The following is a 22854-nucleotide window of genomic DNA, read 5'->3' as shown; positions in this document are numbered from 1 at the left end:
ACCACGTGTGCAAATGACACAGTTGCAGCCAATGCAACAGCAGGTGCCAATGGTACCTACACAGCAAATTCAAATACCTCAAGCCCCAATGTAACAGCAACAGGTGATGCTTCCTCAACAGGTCAGAGGTCCAACCAAAGTAAATACACAGTACACCAATTCCCGTTATACAGTGAGAATGGATTAAACAATGATTGGGTGAGCGAGAGTTCGGATGAAGAGGAATGTGTGCTTGCAGCTTCTCTAGAAGTAGATCAGAAAGGCCCATATGTGAAGGGAAAAGTAATGGGTCACAGAGTTTCATTCTTGGTTGACACAGGAACTACACGCTCTACAGTGAGAACTGCAGAAGTTCCGAACTTGCCCCTTTCAGGAAAGACGTTTCAGATTGTAGGAGTAGCTAATCAGTATTTTACCATCCCAATTACAGAACCTGTTCAGGTTAAAATTGGCAACTTTAAAGGATTTCACAAATTCATAGTATGTGATTCAAGTCTGGTATCCCTACTGGGAAGAGACTTGCTCTGTAAAACCTGATGCTCGATTACTTGCTCAAACGATGGAATAGAGATACAGATGAATAGTGAGGACGAGGATGACCCAGCTCCAGAGACCAAGTGTGAGACGATAAATAAGGAGTACCCCCTGATTAATTTCTTTCCAGTGTTTGCTGTGAAGAAGCTTCCTCATGATTTACAGGGAACGGTTAAGGAGAAAGTGTGGGATCTGACAGGGAAAAAGATAGGTCTGATAAAGGGAGTTGCCCAGTTAAAGTTCCTATAAAGCCAAACCCAATTTTTCCCCAGATTCCCCAGTACCACATGCCTCAGGATATGCTTATGAATGTCGCTCACATACCTGCAGAATTTGTAAAACAAGGGGCCTTGAAGGAAGTGTTGAGCAGCCCATGTAATTCACCAATAATGGGATTGAAGAAGCCCTGTGGGAAAGTTCGAATGGTCCAGGATTTGAGAAAAATAAATGACATTGTGATCAAGTGTTGCCCCGTGGTGCCAAATCCAGATGTGATTCTGTTTCAGATTCCATGTGATACTGAGTGGTTCACCGTCATAGACTTGTCACAAGCCTTCTTTTCTGTGCCTCTTCACAAGGACAGCCAATTTCTCTTTTGTTTAAAATTTTTAGACCAAGTTTACTTTTGGTGTCCATTCCTTAAGGGTTTTCAGAATCCCCTTTGATATTCAATCAGATCTCGAAAAAGAATTTGGAGTTGTTGGAATTGCCTTTCAAATCGGTACAATACATTGATGACTTGCTGACTGCATCCAAGACGAGGGACGAGTGCAAGTATGACACGATTGCCCTACTGAACCATTTGAGAAAGAATGGTCATAAAGTGTCTCCACTTAAATTACAGTACTGTCAGAAAGAGGTGAAGTATTTGGGTCACCAGATTGAGAGGGGAATAAGGAAAATATCCAGAGAAAGGGTCACAGCCATATTGTAGATGAGTCCCTCAACCACCCAGAGAGATGTCAGGATGTTTTAGGGATGGTAGGCTATTGTCGCCAATGGATTACCAATTTTTCAGTCATTTCCAAGCCACTGCAGAAGCTGCCCCACAAGGAGGTTACCGATCCCTTAGTGTTAGACATGGCTTGCATGAAAGCACTTTCTGAATTGAGAGAGTCTGTGCAAAGCTCTAGCTTTGGGTATGCCTGACTACACAAAGTCCTTCACGTTGTTTTGTCATGAGCGTGATGTATGTTCTTTGTCTGTCTTGAGGCAGATCCATGGAGGTGTAAACTGCCCAGCAGCATATTTTTAAGCTACTTTGGAGCCAGTTGCAGGAGCTTTACCAGGCTGTTTGCGTGCAGTTGCAGTGGTTGGACAGAACCTCACACAGTGTGAAGGCATTATGATGGGACACCCCCTGACAATTAAGGTCCCTCACTCAGTTGAAGTTTTGCTTACCCAAACCAAGACCCAATACCTGACAGGTGCGAGATTGACTCGATATGAGACGAGCATTTTGGGGTCACCAAAAGGGTCATTGAAAAGATGTACAGTGCTGAACCCGGCAACCTTACTTCCAAATGAAAATGTTGAAATTGAAAAGTTGGAAGACATTGAGCATGATTGTCTTGAGGTAACTGATTTGTGCACAAAACCAAGACCTGATATTAGAGACACCCGATTGGAAGAAAGTGAGCAAATTATCTTGGTTGATGGTTCTTGACTAAGACAGTACAGGAGTACTGAGAGCAGGGTATGCCATGTGCATAATTACTGGTATACTGGAAGTGTCCTGGCTTAGAGGATTATATTCTGCACAAGTAGCGAAACTGGTAGTCCTTACTAGAGCATGCCATGTTTCTGCTCAGCTTAAAGTTACCATCTATACGGACAGCCACTATGGTTTTGGAATAGTCATAACTTTGGCCAGTTATGGTCACAGAGAGGTTTCATGACCTCTTCTGGTTCACCAGTGAGAAATGGTGAGAGAATTAAAGAATTGTTGCAAGCTATCCAAATGCCTGAAAAGATTGCCATGGTGAAATATAGTGCACATCTGAAATTGCAAGATTTTGTGTCAATGGGGAATGGATATGCAGATCAAGTTGCAAGGTTTTGAGCATTGAACTGTATACTGTTCAAAGATAAGTGGGAATTGTTACTTGAAGAAGATGAAACATGTCCAAGTCATGCATTACATGTAACAGATACATTGAAAGAATTGAAACAACTGCAGAATAATGTTGGCAGGGGGAAAAACGATCTTGGCGCAAAATAAAACGTGTACAGCGACAGGATGAACTATGGGTTTCAGAAGAGGGTCAACTGGTTTTGCCAAACAGTCTGTTGTCTCAAATGGCTAGGTATTATCATAGTCAAACACATGTTGGGAGGGATTCCACGATTCGCCTTTTTAAACATAACCGGTTCAATCCAAAGTTTAGACAAGTTGCTGAAGTAGTTTGCCATAGTTGCGTAATTTGTCAGCAAATGAACGTGGGAAAAGGGACAGTGGTTAACTTGAGCCACATTGGAAGAGCAGGATGTCTATTCAGCAGAATGCAAATGTATTTTATTGAGATGCCCGTGTGTGGAGGTTTGCGGTATGTGTTGGTGATTGTCTGAATTTTTAGTCATTGGATTGAAGCGTACCCTACACGAAGAAATGACAGCCTCACAGTAGCAAAATTACTGCTTAGGGAACTGATACCACGTTTTGGGTTTCCGATTTAGAATCGGATAGGGGAAGTCACTTCAACAATGAAGTAGGGACATTACTATGTGCAGCATTAAACCTTGAGCAGAAGTTGCATTATAGTTACTGCCCTGAAGCATCAGGACTAGTGGAACAGATGAATGGTACCTTGAAATCAAGAATGGGGAAAATGTGCGCATCCACTAATCTAAAATGGACCGACGCACTACTGTTAGTTCTGTTGACAATGAGAAATACACCCAACAGGAAGACAGGATTGTCACTGCACGAAATCCTCATGGGCAGAGCAAACGTTCTTGTGAACGTAAGTGTTGGACTACTGCAAAGGTCTGGCTGATGTGGTTCGCTCTCAGCAGGTGGAAGCTGCCACACTGCCACCGATCCAAGATCAAGGACACACCCTGAGGGCGGGTGTCTGGGTGGTGGTACGGAAACATATGAGGAAGGCATGTTTGGAGCCTCAGTGGAAAGGCCCGTTCCAGGTAGTTCTGACCACTACCACAGCTGTGAAGTGTGCTGGAGTTCTGAGCTGGATACACGCAAGCCACATGAGAAAAGTGGCATGTCCTTTGGATAATGAAGTGGAGTTGTTGAGAGTACCAACAATAACCAGAAAAGCCTCAGAGCCAGAAGGAGAGGAAGATGAACTGAGACCGGATCTGAGCACTTTGAGGACGGTTCAATCATTCCTGTGAGAGACGAAGGAAAAGACCTCCAGGAGGGTACAGTTATCCAATCTCAATTGAGGCAGCAGGAGAGTCTATTCAGAGGAGGGCTCTCCCAGAAGTAGATAAATTTGAGAGACACACAGAGCAAATGCCAGGCCCCGAGGGGGAAGGAGTTGAAGCAGATCAAAGCCAATGTGATCTGACTTCTCCTGAACAGTTTGCAGGTCCGTCAAGAGAAAATCCTGCAGAGCAAGAAGAAGTTTCAAGTTCAGCACTGAAAAGAGCATTGACCACGTGTCCGCTGAAAGGAGATAAGTGGCTGGAATCAGAAGCAAAGAGAAAGGAAGAAGTTGTTGTGACAACAATTGAGGAAGAAGTAGATATGACAAGGACAGAAGACTTAAGTGAAGGAGATTTAAACGGAGATCAAAATTTTAAAAGAAAGACTAGCAAGTCAAAGGTTTGCAGGTCCTGAATGGGCATATGCAACAACAAGTGAATGGCAAAAATAATGTTTGTCTTTTTGTTTTGACCAAGATATTCCAGATCAATAGTCTGGAATTTGAAGGAAAGTGATGAACTGAACTGTTGAGACAAATTGAGAAAAGAGACTGTTCTTGACAAGAGTAAAGCCAACCATACTTCAGCTTTAGAGACAACTACTGCATTAACAGCGATAGAGAAGTTTAGGTTAGATGAGAAGTATCTGCATGTAGCCAATGCTTATGGGGAACTTTCTTCTACTGTTTTCTATCACTTATTGAGCGAGTATGTTGAGACGATGGATGCGACAAATTGTTGTGTGTACGCAGTTTCCTTTATCAGTCAAAGAAGGAGTTACCTATCATAATTTTCCTCTTACTTATGGGATAAGCTGAGGTCTGTTACTAACAAGATTCTATAACCAGGAATACATCCAGTATTTCTACTCAAACCATGACGTTGTGTTTTCGTTTGTCCCCATAATTAGGTAACCGAGTAGAGTAGCTAAGGACAATGACATAGTATTAGTGAGGGGTTTCTTCAAGCCTACAATAACTTTTGGCACAGCTTTTGTGCACAGAAACAACTTGACATGCTTGCTTACACGTTTAGAAGAGGGCTTCTGAGGTCACACAGATGACAGGAGAAAGGCATTAAAGGAGAAATTAGAAAAGGGCTTAGAGAAAAGGACTTATAAGAACAACTATGCTTTTAGTGCAATAAAAATACAAGGGAAATTAGCTTTACATGTGCAACACTTAGGGAAGTTTTGTGTAAATAGACCTAGATCTAGTACTGACACTATTTGTGGGAACGAGCTAATGTAGGCATGCGTTTTTGTTTCATAGTAAATGGACATTTATGTTGAATGGGCAGGATCCAGCGATTCCTGGCATATATTACATTTTTGGACCTAATGCTTATTACCGTCTTCCAAAAGGATGGTATGGTACATGTTATTTGGAGATAGCTTTCCCAAAGAATTTCCAACTGGATGACTTGAAAAGCTTACCAAAATTGACTGAATTACATCACAGTAGAGAGGAGAGAGTCTTCTTCTGGTATACTGGGAGATATATTTGGAGCAATGATTCCTTCAGTAGGGGTTGTTCTAAAGTCAGTAAAGATTCGAAGTTGTCTACTATTGTGGATAACATGCTGACAAATGTTTCAGGAGCCATGATCCTGACAGATACAGAATTGGCTGCAGAAAGAGCTATGACTCTTCAGAACCGCCTTGCGTTACAGACATTCTTTTAGCAGAATATGGCGGAGTTTGCAAGATACTTAATTCGAAGCATTGCTGTTCGTTTATTTCTGATAACAGTAAAGAAATTAGAAGCTTACTTACTAATCTGCCTAATGAGAGTGCTGATTTGAAAGAGTTAAAGAACCAGGTGTTTGGAAGAAAGTTGGCAAAGGATTTTCTTCAGTGGGAAATTGGCTCAGCAACATTGGGAAAGGGATATTATTGAAAATATTACAAGGGATATAAATTATTGTGATTTGCATAATTGGAGCATGGGGAATATGTAAATTGTGTAGGATAATTAAAATAAAGAAAATGAAAAATGATGAGGAGGGAAAAAATGAAAATAGAAAAATTGTTTAGGGGAAATTCAAAAAGGGAACAAACGCAGGAGGGGATAGGATAGAGATGACAGAATTTTAGCTGAATAAAAAATCTTTGTGGGAAGATTTAGTCTGATGACACATTTAGTCATCAGAGGATGGATTGTGAATGCTGAGTTTATTAATGAAAATTCATGTATTGTGTTTAACTTGGAGAAAGAAAATGCACGCATTTGAAGGTGTGCCCTCCCGAGTGACCGTCAGTGTTCACGAAGTGTACTTATTAATGGCTTATTAATATGAAATGTGGAGCTTATGTTTGAATAATGTAGTAGTATGTCATATTAAGCATTATCTATTAGCTTTATTAAAGGCCTTAACTTAGCGAGGTCTTGGCCTAGTTGCATGGCCTCATGTCAAGCTGCATTTCTTAGGCGTTTTATAAAATGGATGCTTAGAGAGTTAAATTGTGATTTTCCACTGTACTGACCATGTGCTCGTAGCTGATTAGTTCTCACAAGAAACTACTTGCTAGAAGATGCTGTATTTGCTAGTGAAACAATGTTTAATGTAATGTGTGTAAGACTGACCTTCCCAGGAGAAGACAATGGATGCACTGATTGGAGTATAAGCTGCAACAATATTGATACCCGACGAGCCGAATGATGAGTGGGACAAGAGGAGCCAATCATCAACATGTGAACCATGTAGTAGTAAAATTGTAGATTTCAGGGTTTAGTTTCATTGGACAGTGTGAACATGCGATTCCTTGACCAATTAGGAGATGGGAAGTAGTTGTAGGAAGTCTATCTTAGCAAGACATCCGGGACGAGGGAAGCCACTCCATTCCACTCTTGATACATTTCTGAACGTTTAGTTATTTTTCTTTTCCTAACTGCTTAAAAGACTTTGCTTATTCTGAACTTTGATGCTGAATCCTGATGTCTTGCTGACTGAATTGATGTTTGTTGCAGCTTGCTGAACCATACTGAGGACAGGGATACTGATAATGTTATTGATCGTTATGTCTATTTGCTTTTGTTTCTAGGTACCAACAGCTATTTTGATAAAGACATAGTTAGATGTGTGACTGAAGTGTTTTGCATGAAGCCCAAAAATGCTATTCTAATCTGGTGTTAGTTAGGGTTCTCACTGATGAAGTTCGCTACATGTAATAACAGTTCATGTCTTTTCTTTGCTGATTCTAAATGTATGTTATACCGTTTGCACAGTTATTCCTGCTACTTTTGTACTGTAACCTTTGAATGTGTAGTAGCTCAAGCTTTGATTGGATTGCAATTCTTTCGCCACTTTGGTCAGCCAGTATTGTTTCTGGGTGTTTATCATTTGATATTAAGACTAAGTTACTTGACATTAGCATTGTTAATACAGGGAAATAAACATTCTAACCTTTAAATAAAGGTGGTGATATTCATGGCTGCGAGGTCATGGTGTGTGGACATTACTGACTCGATGTTATTGATCCGTAGTGGTACGGGGGTCATGGTGGGAAAAAGTTGAAGCGCAGTCAAAAGGTCCATTGGCCGATTCACGTATCCCTTGTAAGTTTCTGACGCGCAAACATAGGTGTGACACTGGTGTCCGGATGTCTGTTTCTCTTCACGATTTTCCACGTCAGAATCGCAGAGCCAAGAAGGGAAACCGGGGCATCAGAACTAGGGGCCTATAAGGGAAGTTCCTGTTCCTAGAAATCAGTGCGTAGAGCGGGGAGGATGAGTGGGTCGGTAAAGGAATCTGCAACTAGAATATGCCACTGCCACATCATTTGTTACCAAAGGTAAGTAACTTGTTCATCTGATAGAGACTTATAGTTGCAGATTCCTTACCTAAGAATAGATAACCAAGCAATACCATCCTAGTATGATTTTGGTTTGCAGACCCTCCTCTGGAGAAGTCCTGCAGGACCGAATTTGGCAAAGTACCCGTCCCTCGGACCCGAATGTCCAGGGAGTAATGTTTGGTGAGCGTGTGCAAAGACGGCCAAATTGCTGCCTGATAGATGTCCAGGATTGGAACTATGGGCTAATGCAGTGGTTGCAGCTGTTGCTCGGGCGGGGGGGGTGGGGGGAGGGCAGTCTCTTCTTAGTCAAAGCATAGCCGATTTTAATGAGGAGAACAATCCATCTAGAGATGGTTCTCTTCTGCACTGCCCGACCCACAAAGAGCTGCACGTCCACTGGAACTCTTTAGTATGATCAAGATAGAATGTCAAAGCTCTTTTTGGGTCAAGGCAGTGGAGTCTCTCCTCTTCCTTAGAAGGATGTGGTAGGGGAAGGGGGGTGGTGGGATCTGGGGCGCATAAAAGGTAGGCAAGGTGATGGATTGGCCTACATGGAAGGGTTTGACCGTTTTAGGTAAAAAGGAAGCCCTAGTATAAAGCACCACCTTGTCAGGATGGATGGAAGACTCACCCCCAGAGTCCCTTCTTAGCCAATGCAGAACACATTTTAATGCAGAGAACAAACCATTTAGAAATGGCTCTCTTCTGCACTGCCCGACCCACAAAGAGTTGCTCGTCCACCGGAACTCTTTAGTACGATCACAATAGAAAGCCAAAGCTCTTTTTGGGTCAGGGCAGTGGAGTCTCTCCTCTTCCTTAGAAGGATGTGGGGGTAGGAGGGCGCATAAAAAGTAGGCAAGGTGATGGATTGGCCTACATGGAATGGTGTGACTGCTTTAGATAAAAAGGAAGCCATAGTACAAAGCACTGCCTGCAGCGCGCTCATTCTGCAAGCAGAAGTGATGGCGACCAGAAAGGCTGTCTTTAAAGTAAGAGGTCGAAGTGGACAGTTATGAAGTGGCTTGAAAGGAACACTAATCAAGAAAGTAAGAACCATTATGAATGGAGAAGGAGGTAACATATGGGTCAGACCCTGCAGAAATCTACCAACAACGGGAGATTTAAACAGCAGGTTGGCCAGGCAATCAGAGAAAAGCCGAGATGGCAGACAAATAACCCTTGAGGATGCCCAGAGCACAGCCCTCCTGGGCTAAAGAAAGAAAAAACAAAAGAACCTCGGAAAGAGGGGCAGAGTGGTCGGTCAACAGACTTGTCTGTACACCGTGTCACAAATTATTTCCAACGATGGGTGTATACAGTTTTGATGGAAGGATGCCTGGCTGCCAAGATAACGTTACAGACTTCGGGCAGAAGGTCAAAAGCTGTCAACTGCTGCCACTCTATCTCCACGCAAGAATGCGGAGACTGGACAGGTTTGGGTGGAGAACCATCCCCTGCTGCTCCGACAGAAGATTTTCCCAAAAGAAGCAGTCTGATCAGCTTTAAGGAGGCCTGAGTTCCACTCGAGGTAAAAAGCATCGCCGAGCGAGTGCCGCTAAACAGATGACTTTGCACACTCTGTGCAAACGCGAACAGATCTAACCAAGGTTCTTCCCACTACCGAAAGAGACCTTGCGTCACCTCCAGATGGGGGCGCCACTCGTGATTGACTAGGCATTGACGGCTGAGTTAGTCTGTTCTGGCATTCAGAGAGCCTACCAGAAGTTGGACTACCAGGGATATGGCCTGATGTTCCAGCCATGTCCAGAGACGTAGAGTCTCCTGACAAAGGGTCCACAACCCCACCTTGCCCTGCTTGTTGCAGTACCACATGGGGGTGGTGTTGTCAGTGAACACATGCTCCACTTCCCTTTCCATGCTAGCTTGATCGCCATGAGCTCCAAAAGATTGCTATGGAGCCCAGGGGATCAGACACCTTTGATCTCCGCCTCTCCCATTTTGCCACCCTATCCCAGGAGTGACACATCTGTCACTACTGTCAGATCTGGTTGGGGGGAGAGAGGCAGATCCGCCTCTGACCAAATCACAGTTCAAAAGCCATCACTGCAGATCTTGCACAGTTGTAGACCATGTCTGAGAGATTCCCCTAATGCTGTGCCCACTGGAACTTCAGGTCTCACTGCAGAGCCCGCATATGCCATCTGGCATGTGGCACCAGCATGATGCAGGAGGGCATGAGGCCCAGCACTCTCAGAGTCATTCTCACCAAAATCCAGGAAGAGACTGAAATATCTGTATCATAGTCTGAATATCCTGGACTCGCCTCTTGGGAGGATAGGCCCGAAACAACACTGTGTCCAGAACAGCTCTAATAAAAGGGAGTATCTGAGATGGAGTCAGGAGTGACTTCAGCACGTTTATATTGAACCCCAGTGAATGCAGGAGGTCTGCCGTAGTTTGGAGGTGGGAGACGACATCCTGGGGTGAAACTGTCTGCAACAGCCAGTCGTCGAGATAGGGGAAGACTCATCCCAGCTGATCTGTGCAGATGAGCTGAACCCACCGCCATCACTTTGGTGAACACCCAGGGACGCCGGTAAGGCCAAAGGGGAGCACGGTAAACTGAAAATGCCTGTGGCCTACCGCGAACCACAAGTAACGTCTGTGTTCCCATCCTGCAAGTCCAATGCTACCATCCAGTCTCCTGGATCCAGGACAGGTAGGACCTGAACCAGAGTGAGCATTGTGAACTTCTTTTTGAGGAGGAGTTTGAGGGACTGGAGTTCTAGGATAGGGCATAGGACCGGTCCTTATTTGGCACCAGAGAGTAGCTGGAATAACAACCAAAACAACCAAGGCTGACTTCTTGCACAGGGACCCTCTCTATGGCTCCCTTGGTGAAGAATGCCATAACCTCCTGGCAGAGAAGTGTCAGGTGATCCTCCGTCATCTGATCATAGGATGGTTAGCACGAAGGGGAGGGAACAGCCCCTTCAAACTATTTGCAACACCCACTTGTCTGACGTGATGGATTCCCAGCAAGGCAGCTGATGGTGAATCCTGCCTTCGACTGGCCCCTGATGGGGAAACGGCAAACTAGGAATATTTGGAGGATGCAGCAGGTGGGCTGGGCTGACCGCTGGCCCCAATCTACGAGGACGTTGGATCCTATGTCCCCTGCCACGCAGCATGTGCATAGCCACGTAAGAGGCAAAAAGCAGAGTGACTGGGGTGAGGGGAAGCCTGGGATTCCTTAATGTGCTGGAGCACCAAGTCTGCTTTGTCTCCGAAGAGACAGGTGCCATCGAAGGGCATGTCCCTAAGTGCAGCTTCAATATTTCCTGAAAAGCCAAACATCCTCAACAAAGCGTGGTGCCTCAATCCCACTGTCAATGCAACCGATCCACCAAGTGAGTCAGTCATATCCAGTCCACATCGTATTGTGAACTTAGCTGCGTCTCTTCCATCCGCAGCAGCTTGAGAGAGAATGGCCGGAGCCTCCTCTGGGACCTGCGGCTGCACCTGTGCAACCATGTCCCTGAAAGTATGGGTGGAACGGCCCAAAGAAACAGACCGCAATGCCAGCCTAGAGGAAGAGACCATTTTTTTCCCCATCTGATCCAGTCTTTTGGATTTCCTATCCCGGAGATGCGGAAGGGAGTGCACCAGGGGAGCTAGACACCTGGAATGCCAAGCTCTCATGGGTGGGATGTTGGTCAGGATTACTGGGTCATTAGGAGCAGGCCTATGGCGGTGGGCAATTGTCCTGTTAACAGGAGCTCAAAAGACTCAAGGCAACAATGACTTCATTTAGCTGCACATCCCCACAATTGACTTAAATTATTGATGGTGCTCAAACACTAAAACATATCTGCTGCCAAGATGTGTAGACTGGAATCAGATACCTAAACCAGTTTGTATCGAAACAAAAACATATTGTGGAGCACACACAAACTTAGTTAATTAAACATCTACTTATCAGTCTACCATTTAGTCTAGGCACAACAATAATCTAGTTCTGTATCAAATTTTGACAAAAGAACAAAAAAATAAAAAGTCACATCAATACGCAGACATCAGAAATGTGTAAAGCATTTGCACATAACACACAGTAATAAGTGAAAACACTACAAAAGGATGCCACACCAGTTTTAGAAAAATAACCAATATTTAGCTGTGCAAAACAAGACCAAAACGATAAAAAATCCAACATAGAGTGCTAAAGATATGAATTATGTAAGATTTATCTTAAAAATACAGTTCCACCTGGGGCTATCATGGCATCATGATCAACAAAACCAACAGTTCAGGACGGCTACGGCGTTGCGGGCCAGCTACGGTGTCGGGAAGACCAGCAAACAGTACCTTTGGATTTGCAGGGCATCGTGATCCTTGCAGTGAGCTCCGGAGAGCGGCGTCGCTGGTGTCAGTTCCAGAGTCGGTGCGGGGTCTTTGTGCCCTTGAAGTCACATGGGTTGCAGGTCGAACTCTGGACTGATTAATTCAGGAGCGCAGGCATGGATGGCATCGGGACTGCGGTGGGAAGTGGGGCGGTGCGATGTGCGGTGTCCACAGGTCACAGTGCAGGCAGCGGCGGCGGCGTTGCTGAAGCGCTGTTGTCGGTAGGCCCAAGCCAGCGGTGCAGGACGGGACGCTGCTTTGGGACCTCATGAGCGGTGTCCACAGGCCACAGTGCAGGCAGGGATGCCTGGTGACGACACTGGAGTTGGTGGCATGTGGCTGCGGTGCAGACGGGACGGTGCTTTGTGCTCCTCACAAGCGGTGTCCAAAGGCCATGGTGCACGCAGCGGCGCCGGTATCAGGAGGCCGAGGCTGCGGTGTGAGCAGGCGATGCTGGAGTCCAGGGCCCACAGGTCGCGGTGCGAGCAGTGGCTCGTGAAGTCATCTGATGACAGCGTCGGTGAGACCAGGATCGCAGTGCGAAGCAGAGCAGTGCAGCTCCGTGCGGCATCGGCAGGTCACGGTGCAGGCCAGCGGCTTTGTTGGCGGTGTCGCAGTGGTTTTTCCTCTAGAACAGCCCACAACACAGTTCCCAGTGCTGCATGTCAAGACAACTGAAGTCTTTGGTTTCCCTGAGACTTCTAACAGGAGGCAAACTCTACTCCAAGCCCTTGGAGAACATTCTCAAGCAGGAGACACAGCAAGTTTCACCCTTTGCACTCTTTTCAGGCAGAAGCAGCAACTGCAGGCCAGTCCAGCAAAGCAACACAGCAAAGGGACAGTACTCCTCCTCCAGCCCTTCAGCTCTTCTCCTTGGAAGAGGTTCCTCTTGAATCCAGAAAGATTCTAAAACTGGGGTTTCCTCTTATACCCATTTCTGCCTTTGAAGTTGGCAAACTTCAAAGCAAAGTCTCAAGTGCTTGACAGATCCTTCCTTGTCCAGGTCAGGCCCCAGACACACACCACATGGTCAGAGGCTGCATTGGGTGAGGGCAGGCACAGTCCTTTCAGGTGTGAATGACAACTCCTCCCTCCACTCTAGCTCAGATGATTCATCAGGATATGCAGTCTACACCCCAACCCCCTTTGTGTCACTGTCTAGAGAGGTGTAAAACAGCCTAACTGTCAAACTGACCCAGAAAGACAATCCACAAACAGGCAGAGTCACAGAATGGTTTAAGCAAGAAAATGCCTACTGTCTAAAAGTGCCATTTTCAAAAAGACAATTTAAAATTGTGAGTTTAGAGACCCTAAACTCCAAATTTATATCTGCTCTCAAGGGGAACTGCGCTTTAAGGATATTTAAAGGCAGCCTCCATGTTAACCTATGAGAGAGATAGGCCTTGCACAGTGAAAGCTGAATTTGGCAGTATTTTACTGTTAGGACAAAAACCACACTGCTATATGTTCTACCTTAAATATACACTGCACCCTGCCCCTGGGGCTACCTAGGGCCTACCTTAGGGGTGCCTGACATGTAGTAAAAGGGAAGGTTTAGTCCTGGCAAGTGGGTACCCTTGCCAAGTCGAATTGGCAGTTTAAAACTTCACACACAGACACTGCAGTGGCAGGTCTGAGCCATGTTTACAGGGCTACTAGTGTGGGTGGCACAACCAGTGCTGCAGGCCCAATAGTAGCATTTGATTTACAGGCCCTTGGCACCTTTGGTGCACTTTACCAGGGACTTGCCAGTAAATAAAATATGCCAATTATGGATGAACCAATCCACAGTACAATTTACACAGAGAGCATATGCACTTTAGCACTGTTTAGCAGTGTTAAAGTGCCAAGAGTCCTAAAGCCAACAAAAAATGGTCAGAAAAATCAGGAGGAAGATGGCAAAAAGATTGGGGATAACCCTGCAAAAAGGGCCAGGTGAGACACCCCCAAGATCCATTTATCTCATCCTGCAACTTTAATGCCCATTGACATGGGTTGGGTTTCCACATTCAACAGGGACTGGCTGCTGACAACTTATCAAACTTCTTAAGGATGGCATTTTGAGAAGCATTATTCTTTTCCCTTTTGCCCATTTTCACACTAAGTCTCCCCAAAACCTTTCCTCTGGCTCAAAAGAAGGCCTGAAAATATTACACTCCCTCTGGGACTTTCTTGGACATTGTATGGTGGAGATCCACCCCTCTTCCAGCTTGCGGTTTATAAACTACCCACCAATAGAATCTTCATTAAACATCCCATCCCCATCTACGTACCCACTATATTGCACTGCCTTGTTCAAAAGGTTTGTTATTCTCTTGTGCTGCATCAACGTACAAGTTAGCAGCCTCCACAATCAATATCTTAGGCACAATCTTTACCTTGAGCAACCACACTTAGAAGCCAACCAACACATTTCCTAGGACATGGGAGCCCAACATTCTCAGCTATGTTTTTTAACGAACCTTAGACATTTTCTGAACATAATGAAGAGTCGTTATTTTGTGGATCATTATTTCGTAGCTTAAAGTTACAAATCCTGACCTAATTATTCTCATAAATATTTATAAAAGCCGCCAGGCCTCTCAGGCTGCTTTTTAAATTACATACTATGCACCTTCATTGCTTAAATGCCTATCTTTGCAAGTTAAGAAATAAATGGAATCTTCAAAACAATACATATTTCACTGTAGATGATACTCAACCAGAAAGAAATATATATCATTTAATCAATACTTGAATATTAAGTCAAGACTTTTCTGCCGATATAAATTGACAAATTTTAAACAGATTGAAATGTGATGTCTATATTTACATCAATAAACCGTAAATGTTAAGTCTGAATCACATTACATCTCAAAGTACAAACATCAGTTGCACTTAGGATTACTATTTACATATTTACACTGAATGGTTGATGGCTGAACGAAGAAGCTGAACTCCTGAACCATGGGTTATATAACAATGAATGCAGACTGCGGCAAATTGTGAGTTTGGGGCGTCGCAAATGCAAGATGGTGAAGATGGGGCAGTCAGGGTATCTAGGCTTTGTATGATTGCAGTAATTTTGAAAGAGAATTAAGGGACAAAGTCTGTTGCAAAAAGCAAAGAATTAGTGATGGATGTTCCCAAAGCAAAGAGTAAGAAGTTGATGGTGCGTAATGGTGGTTTTTGAGTTAGTCGAATTGAGTCAATGAGATGTTGGAAGTAGATCACGTTCGCATTGTGAAAGACGGATGCTTACATATCTGAAGCTTTTTTATGTTCATGTAGGTGTTCAGTGAATTCTTATGCCTTCTGTAAAGGGGCATTTGCATCTTGTTATTGTTTTGCAAGACTGTTAGTGTGATCCAGGGTTGAGGACGAGAGACTGCTGGAAATAAGCCAATGAAGGATATTTAAGGGCATTGTTGATTGAGTCAAATGAGGTAGCTATGAAGTTGCTATACGCTTGACTTGGAGACAGAGGGAGTGAATTTGGGGAGTGTTTTCTTTTGGACAAACAAGGCGAGTGTGATGTGAAGAAACCTGCTCAGAAGGCGGTGGGTCAATGATAGGAGGGGTGCGTATTATCATGTTTGACATTGACATTAGTTCAAGGGTTTAAACTTAAATGTAAACTATGCATTTTATAACATTAACTCACTTTCTACTGCCCGAATAGAAGGAAATCGAATATGACCAGCGAGGTTGCTGGTCTTTACATTGGGAGTAATATCCTTTCAAGACATCTCTATCAAGCCATTCAAGCAACGTAACGAAAATAACATTTACATGCTGCAAACCTCTTAGTACGTTGTTTCTACAGTAGAATTGTAGCCATTTAAACATTTGCGAGTCCAAATAACTTTAGATTCCCTCAAAAGTGCAAGTTTAAAACTGCTAGTTTAACTACTTGCCCCCTCCAAAGTTAAATCCCACTTCCTTCATTATAAACGCAGTGTGCCCCCGGCTAAAAATAACAAATTTACCAGCCTTGTACAGATGAACAAGCATAGAAGAGGATTATTACCATTGAACATACTGTTGGCAACTGCTCCACAAGGAGCATAGGGCTTTTTGGTCTCATCATTCGTCTGATATGGACTGCATGTAGTTGAAGGGCTCTGTTAAATAAAAATACAATTAGACATTAGAATATAAATTAAGTCAAATACAATCTCACAGTCAGCTTGCCTTCTCAAAGTAGTTTACTAAAACGTGATCAAAATTGATTATTGAAGATATTGATCAACGTTGGCCGGTGTTTGGCTACTTAGGTGAAATGAGTTGGCGAACTAAGCAAATTCAACAAGACATGTCGAACAACAAAATTACTAATTCTTACTCCAACTCTGTTCAATGAATGTAAACAGTTTATCAGTGCTTAATTTGTAAATAAAAATGTGCCGGTGCCCACAGCCCTCCTCTTAAGGACGCGACTGCCTCAATTAAATGTGCGAACACCGAATACTGAGGCAGTGCAATCCTGAAGCCATCTCCAGCCTCTTCAATCTCTTCCCTGCCCCTTCAGCTCACTCCTGCAGCTTTCTGTTCTCTCCTTTGTGACGCTTTTTCGTTTTTCTTTTCCTCCGTCTTTCTCAAATGTGTCTTTTACTCGCAATAAATGTTGAGGAAAAAAATTAAGCCCCGGCCCTCAAAATTAAGTGCCGGTGCTCCGCACCGGAAACAGCATACGCAAATTAAGCACGGAGTTTACTTTAGTATATCTCACATTTGATAGCAGATGGCTCCATGAGAGAGAGAGCGAGAGATAGAGAAAAAACTACATATTTTCCTGAACATGCCCAAACAACACAGAAAGAAATAGCTAAATGGAGAAGGACATTGCAGTGGGATGGAGCATAACTGGAGACAAAAGATGGATAGAGTGAAGGCCAATACAATGGAAAGAGGAATGGCAAAAAGAAGTATGTTACGTTGAAAAGCAAAACGTGAGAAATGTCAAAAGGGCGATAAACAGATTTCTACCTTCTGTTTCAAATAGGTAAATATCCTTTAAACGTCCTGACTAAATATTCATACTGGAATTTTATGCTAAATCTTGCATTAAAAGCCCTGACTTAATAGCAACATGGTAATCGTTTGGGAATCTAAAAACATTTTTTCATTCATATGCGTTTTTCGCTTGTTCGTGTTTCTTGCCCTGAACAGCGCCATCAAGGCAGCAGTGTGCTGCAAAATAGTAATTTTGACCTTCCAGTGTCCAACGCCATTCCTTGAATATTTGGGGAAAGAGCAACTTCCCCCCAAATACTCCAAATGGCTAATATAGTATTCCAACGCAAATCCTGGAATGTTTTGCGGAATGTTATAAATTTCCCAAGTACTTTTAGGAATGGTTGAAAAGTAGTAATTTTGAATGGCAGGAAGTGCTGCCTTGAGGGTGCAGCTCATGGCAAAAAAATAGGAACACCGTTTACCCCGAACTGTAAACACCAATACATGCAGACAATTTAGGAAAGTAGATTCTTGAAACAATACAGCAAATTAAACAAACCCTGGCTATGCCAATAAGTCTGCTGAGATCCTCCAGCCATTTGGCAATACTGGTTTTGCCAAGCCTGCAAAACTTTGTTTGGGAAGCTACTGGTAGTTTGTCATTCTAAAAAAATAAAGGCAAGAAAGACAGAAGACAAGAACTATGTAAAGCACAAAAAAAGAAGGAAGGCTGACAGAAGAAAGGCAAAAAAGAAGAATGAAAACAAAGAAAACAAAGCAAAGGGTGAAGGAAGAAACGAGAGAAAGAAACCAAGAAACAAGAGGAATAAAAGCAAAAACGAAGGAATGAAAGCAAGAAAGAAGGAAAGCAAGAATAAAAGAAATGAGAAAGCAAGAAAGAAAGGAAATAAGGCATGAAGTATAAAGAAGGAAAAAAGGCATGAAAGAATGAGCAAAGTGAATTATGAAGAATGAATGAAAAATAAAAAGGAGGAAGGAAAGAAAAAATTAAAGGAATGAAAGAAAAAAGAAAAACAAGAAAGAAAGAAGGAATGGAAGGAAAAGGGGAAAGAACTAAAGAAGGAATTAATGAAAGAAAAAAGGTAAAGGAATGAAAGAATAGAAAATAGGAATGAAAGAAACAAGGAAAGAAGAATGAAAGAAACCAAGAAGGAGGAAAAAAAAAAGACAATGAAACAAGTGTTACGTGTTCTGGGAATTAAACCCAATAAAGGCTGGTTTTCTTCCAGGGCAAAGTTCATCAGAACCGTTAGTGAAATTGAGTCCAGAATAAATGTGAATTCATAAGCAGATAATTCTTTCATACACATGTATAATATCGAAACTTTCGATAACTTAATACAGAACAGTTTCAAATTGGTGCAATCTGGTATACTGTGATAAAACAGCCGTCAAACAGTAAACAAAGGACACTCATAAAGGAATTCCCAACGACATTGGCAGGAGACCCGAACTGATAAAGTGTGGAAAGTGCCTCTGCTCACATTTGCTACAATGCTTCCTACGGTCACACAGACTCTAAACACAAAGACAACATCAAGGTAATAAATTAGAAACAATGGCACAGAAGAAAACTAGCTTTGTGTTGATGTGGTCCTTGAGATAGAGCAAAAGGCAGTCATTCAAAGTGAAGTTATCCAGTGCTGAAGTGGCTCATTCTGTATACTGGCGGGAGCAAAATGTGAACAACAAATAACAGACCAATAGATGAAGAAAGCGGTCTGAAAGCCCCTTTAACCCCTTCACTGCCAGGCCTTTTTTTTGGCTATTTGGGGCAGTTTGAGCTTAAGCTCTCATAACTTTTTGTCCACATAAGCTACCCACGCCAAATTTGCATCCTAGGGATTCTAGAGGTACTAGGAGTTAAAAAAAAAAAAAAAAAAAAAAAAAAAAAAAGGGAAAGAAGGGCTGCAGAAGAAGGCTTGTGCTTTTCCCCCCGAAAATGGCATAAACTAAGGGTTTGCTGTGCTAAGATTACCACCTTCACAGCTTTCAGTAACAGGCAGACCTGAATCAGAAAACCCAATTTTTCAACACAATTTTGGCATTTTACTGGGACATACCCCATTTTTACTATTTTTTTGTGCTTTCAGCCTCCTTCCAGTTAGTGACAGATATAGGTGTGAAACCAATGCTGGTCCCCGGAAAGTTAAACATTTCTGAAAAGTAGACATACTTCTGAATTCAGCAAGGAGTAATTTGTGTAGGTCCTACAAGGTTTTCCTGCAGGAAATAACAGCTGAAATAAAAATAAAAAACATTGAAATTGAGGTGAAAAAACAGCCATTTTTCACCACATTTTCCTCTGTAACCTTTTCCTGTGATGTCAGATTCTTGAAAGCAATATACCGTTACCCCTGCTGGACTCTTCTGGTTGCGGGGATATATAGGGCTTGTAGGTTCATCAAGGACACTAGGTACCCAGAGCCAATAAATGATCTGCACCTTGCAATAGGTTTTCATTCTATACCGGTTACACAGCAATTCATTTGCTGAAATATTAAGAGTGAAAAATAGGTATCAAGAAAACCTTTGTGTTTCCAAAATGGGCACAAGATAAATAGTGGTTATTTACAGATCTCTGAATTCTGGGTTGGCCATACTAGCATGTGAATTACAGGGCATTTCTCAAATAGACTTCTTTTTTACACAATGTCTTACATTCGGAAGGAAAAAATGTAGAGAAAGACAAGGGGCATAACACTTGTTTTGCTATTCAAGTCTCTAGATAAAAATGGTACCTCACTTGCGTGGGTAGGCCTAATGCTTGCAACAGGAAACACAACATGAACACATCACATTTTTACATTGAAATCTGATGTGTTTTTTGTAAAGTGCCTAGCTGTCGATTCTGGCCTCTAGCTCAGCCGGCACCTAGGGAAACCTACCAAACCTGCGCATTTTTAAAAACGGGACACCTAGGGGAATCCAGGATGGGGTGACTTGTGGGGCTCTCACCAGGTTCTGTTACCCAGAATCCTCTGCAAACCTAAAAATTTGGCAAAAAAAAACAAACACTTTTTCATCACATTTTGGTGACAGAAAGTTCTGGAATCAGAGAGGAGCCACAAAACTAGAGACCTAGGGGAATCCAAGATGGGGTAGCTTGTGGGGATCTCACCAGGTTCTGTTACCCAGAATCCTTTGCAAACCTCAAAATTTGGCCCAAAAAAAAAAAAACACTTTTTCCCTCACATTTTGGTGACAGAAAGTTCTGGAATCTGAGAGGAGCCACAAATTTCCTTCCACCCAGCGTTCCAAGTCTCCCGATAAAAATGGTACCTCATGTGTGTGGGTAGACCTAGTGCCCACAAAAGGAAATGCCACAAAACACTATGTCGACACATCAAATCAAATTTATCAAATACTAAACCACCTGTTTTTGCGGGGTGACCTGCGTTTTTGGCCCTGAGCTCAGCAGCCATAAAGGGAAACTTACCAAATCCAAACATTTCTGAAAACTAGACATCCGAGGGAATCAAGGGAGATGTGCCTTGCGTGGATCCCCCAATGTTTTCTTACCCAGAATCCTCAGCAAACCTCAAATTTAGCTAAAAAATCAAATAAAATAAAAATCCCACATTTTTGTGTAGGATCACCGCACCGGGACAAATTTCCTACCACCCAACGTTCCCCTTAGTCTCCCGGTAACAATGATACCTCACTTGTGTAGGTGGGCCAAGTGCCTGTGATAGGGAAGAGCCAAAAACATGTCAAAATTGAGGGGGAACCAAAGCGGGTCCAAAAAGGCAGTTTGAAAAAAAAAAAACATTTTAGGCTGACAAGTGCAGCAGAATTTTTAGCGGTATAGTTGAGAGAATGCTGGGTGATAGGAATTTTGTGGCTTCCAAAAGGTTCTATCACAAAAATGTGGAAAAAATGTGTGATTTCTAGCAAAATTGGAGGTTTGCACGGCATTGTGGGTAAGATAATGGTGCGGGGTGCATGTGAAGCACACCACTCTGGACTCACCCAGATGTTTAGTTTTCAGATGTGTCTAAGTGTTGTGGATTTTTCTACATGGCAGCGTCTCAAAGTCCAAAAAGTGCAGCCCTCACCATTCCAAGTGAGACGATTTGGAGAGTTAGCCAAGCTCTCATGTCCCAAATGTAAAACCAAAACCCAAACTAATCAAATGTCCTCTTGCTTGCCGTGGGATAAGATGTTTTAGTGTGCGGGGGGAGAGCTGAAAGACTGTTACCCCCTTCAGTTGGGGGTAGGAGGGATAACCATGCCCATACTGGTTGGTAGCCACCACTACACTATTTATTTTTTTAATTCCCTGGCATCTAGTAGACTTTCTGCCCCCCCCCCGGGGTGTGGATCGGGGGTATTTGCCCCATCTGCTCAAAGGTGGGCAGAACAACTTTGGCCCTATTTATTTGAGGTGGGGGCATGGCCATACCCCCATCCTCTTATTTTGGGGAAAAAAACATCTCGCATCGCGATCGGGCAGCAGAAATACTTGCAGAGACATGAAAGGAAAGGTCTTTCCTTTCATGCCTCTGCCTGCCCCCTCACCCCGATCGCATGCTGAAGTCATCAGATGTCACTGGGGGGGGGGGGGGGGGGGGGGAGGGGTGGGGGTCAGAGATGAAAGGGGAAGTGATTCCCCTTCCATCCCTGATGGGGGTGTAGGTGGGAGGCCCAGGGGAGGGAGTGCTCCGTCTGAGGGCTGGGTGCAGCATGAGCGCCGTGGCCGAGAGCGAGACCAGCTCGTCCAAGGCATCCAAGGGGTTAAATAAGTATATTGTGCATATATATATATATATATAATTATTTTTTTAATCAAAAGGTCTTGGCTAACGCCAGACCTAAAAGTAGCCAACATGTGACATTTGTGTGTAATTGGGGACTAGGTAATGTTGACCAAAGATACTACCGATAGATGTAAAAAGTGTTGCAATCTCAGTGCGGTCCGATAAAATATAATAAAAGTAGGAAAGCTTGCCAACTACACTTTTGAATCAATGTATGACTAGAAATGCCCTAAAATCGATCAATATGTAATCCAAATCATCAAAAACAACTAGAAAACTGCAAAATCCCGTATTTCTGATCTTTGAAAAGAAACTTGTTATTACAAATATAAATCTGAATGAAGGAAGGAATATTCCAGGGTGAGCCTATATATAGCACCACACCTTCAGAGCATACTTTAGGGCAGCTTTATAACTGACCAGTGTGTCCTCAAAGCTTTATAAAAATGCCTCAAATAAACAATTACAAAAAAAACTAATTATGTAAACACAGAATTACAAAAATAGTGCAATTAAAAACAATTAATAAAAATAGGAAATCCATAAAGTTGCATACTGTCAAAAACACAACAATCAAAGTCATTGTTTACATGACAACTGTTTTAGAAGCCAGGTATGCCATTTATTCTTTTTCTAAAGCATACAACGATAATAACTTTACTATTCATATACAAGTAAAAAAATGAGATCTCTGCATTTTCAAATCCTAATGTTTAAAAAGTAAACTTGAAACAATATTTTCTGTAAAAGACTTTTGTAGCAACAAAATATATGGAAAGATTCACTCTTACAATGCCTGAACCTACAGTTTTCACTATGAGTTATGAAAGACTTCCCACTTTGTCTGAGCTCTTTAATAGGTGCTGAAAGAAAGTGGATGTTCAAAGTCATTTGGCTAATGATTCTGTTTATGGTCTCCAACCAATATAGTCACTTGTCCTTACAACATATTGTCAGAAATGGGGTCCTTGGTTGGCGGTCAGGTTACCCCTTGTCCAAGCAAGGACACTCACTCTAGTCAGGGTAAAGGAGAATCACCCTCCGGTAACCCCCGCT

At 43.0% G+C, this 22854-nt stretch overlaps 1 protein-coding gene across 1 annotated transcript in view; it reads right to left on the bottom strand.

Annotated features, from left to right (window-relative positions):
* LOC138284786 (cell cycle control protein 50B-like) overlaps positions 1–22854 on the bottom strand; it is a 156278-nt gene that overhangs the window by 68095 nt on the left and 65329 nt on the right. The window contains exon 5 of the mRNA XM_069223940.1: positions 16089–16182. Within this exon, the coding sequence (XP_069080041.1) occupies positions 16089–16182 (94 nt within the window). The remainder of the gene's footprint in view (positions 1–16088; positions 16183–22854) is intronic.

This window comes from Pleurodeles waltl, chromosome 3_1 (assembly GCF_031143425.1).
Source record: "Pleurodeles waltl isolate 20211129_DDA chromosome 3_1, aPleWal1.hap1.20221129, whole genome shotgun sequence".
In the NCBI taxonomy this organism is placed as follows: Eukaryota; Metazoa; Chordata; class Amphibia; order Caudata; family Salamandridae; genus Pleurodeles; species Pleurodeles waltl.
The sequence above is the reverse complement of the archived record's forward strand: the minus strand, read 5'-3'. Positions and strand labels throughout refer to the sequence as shown.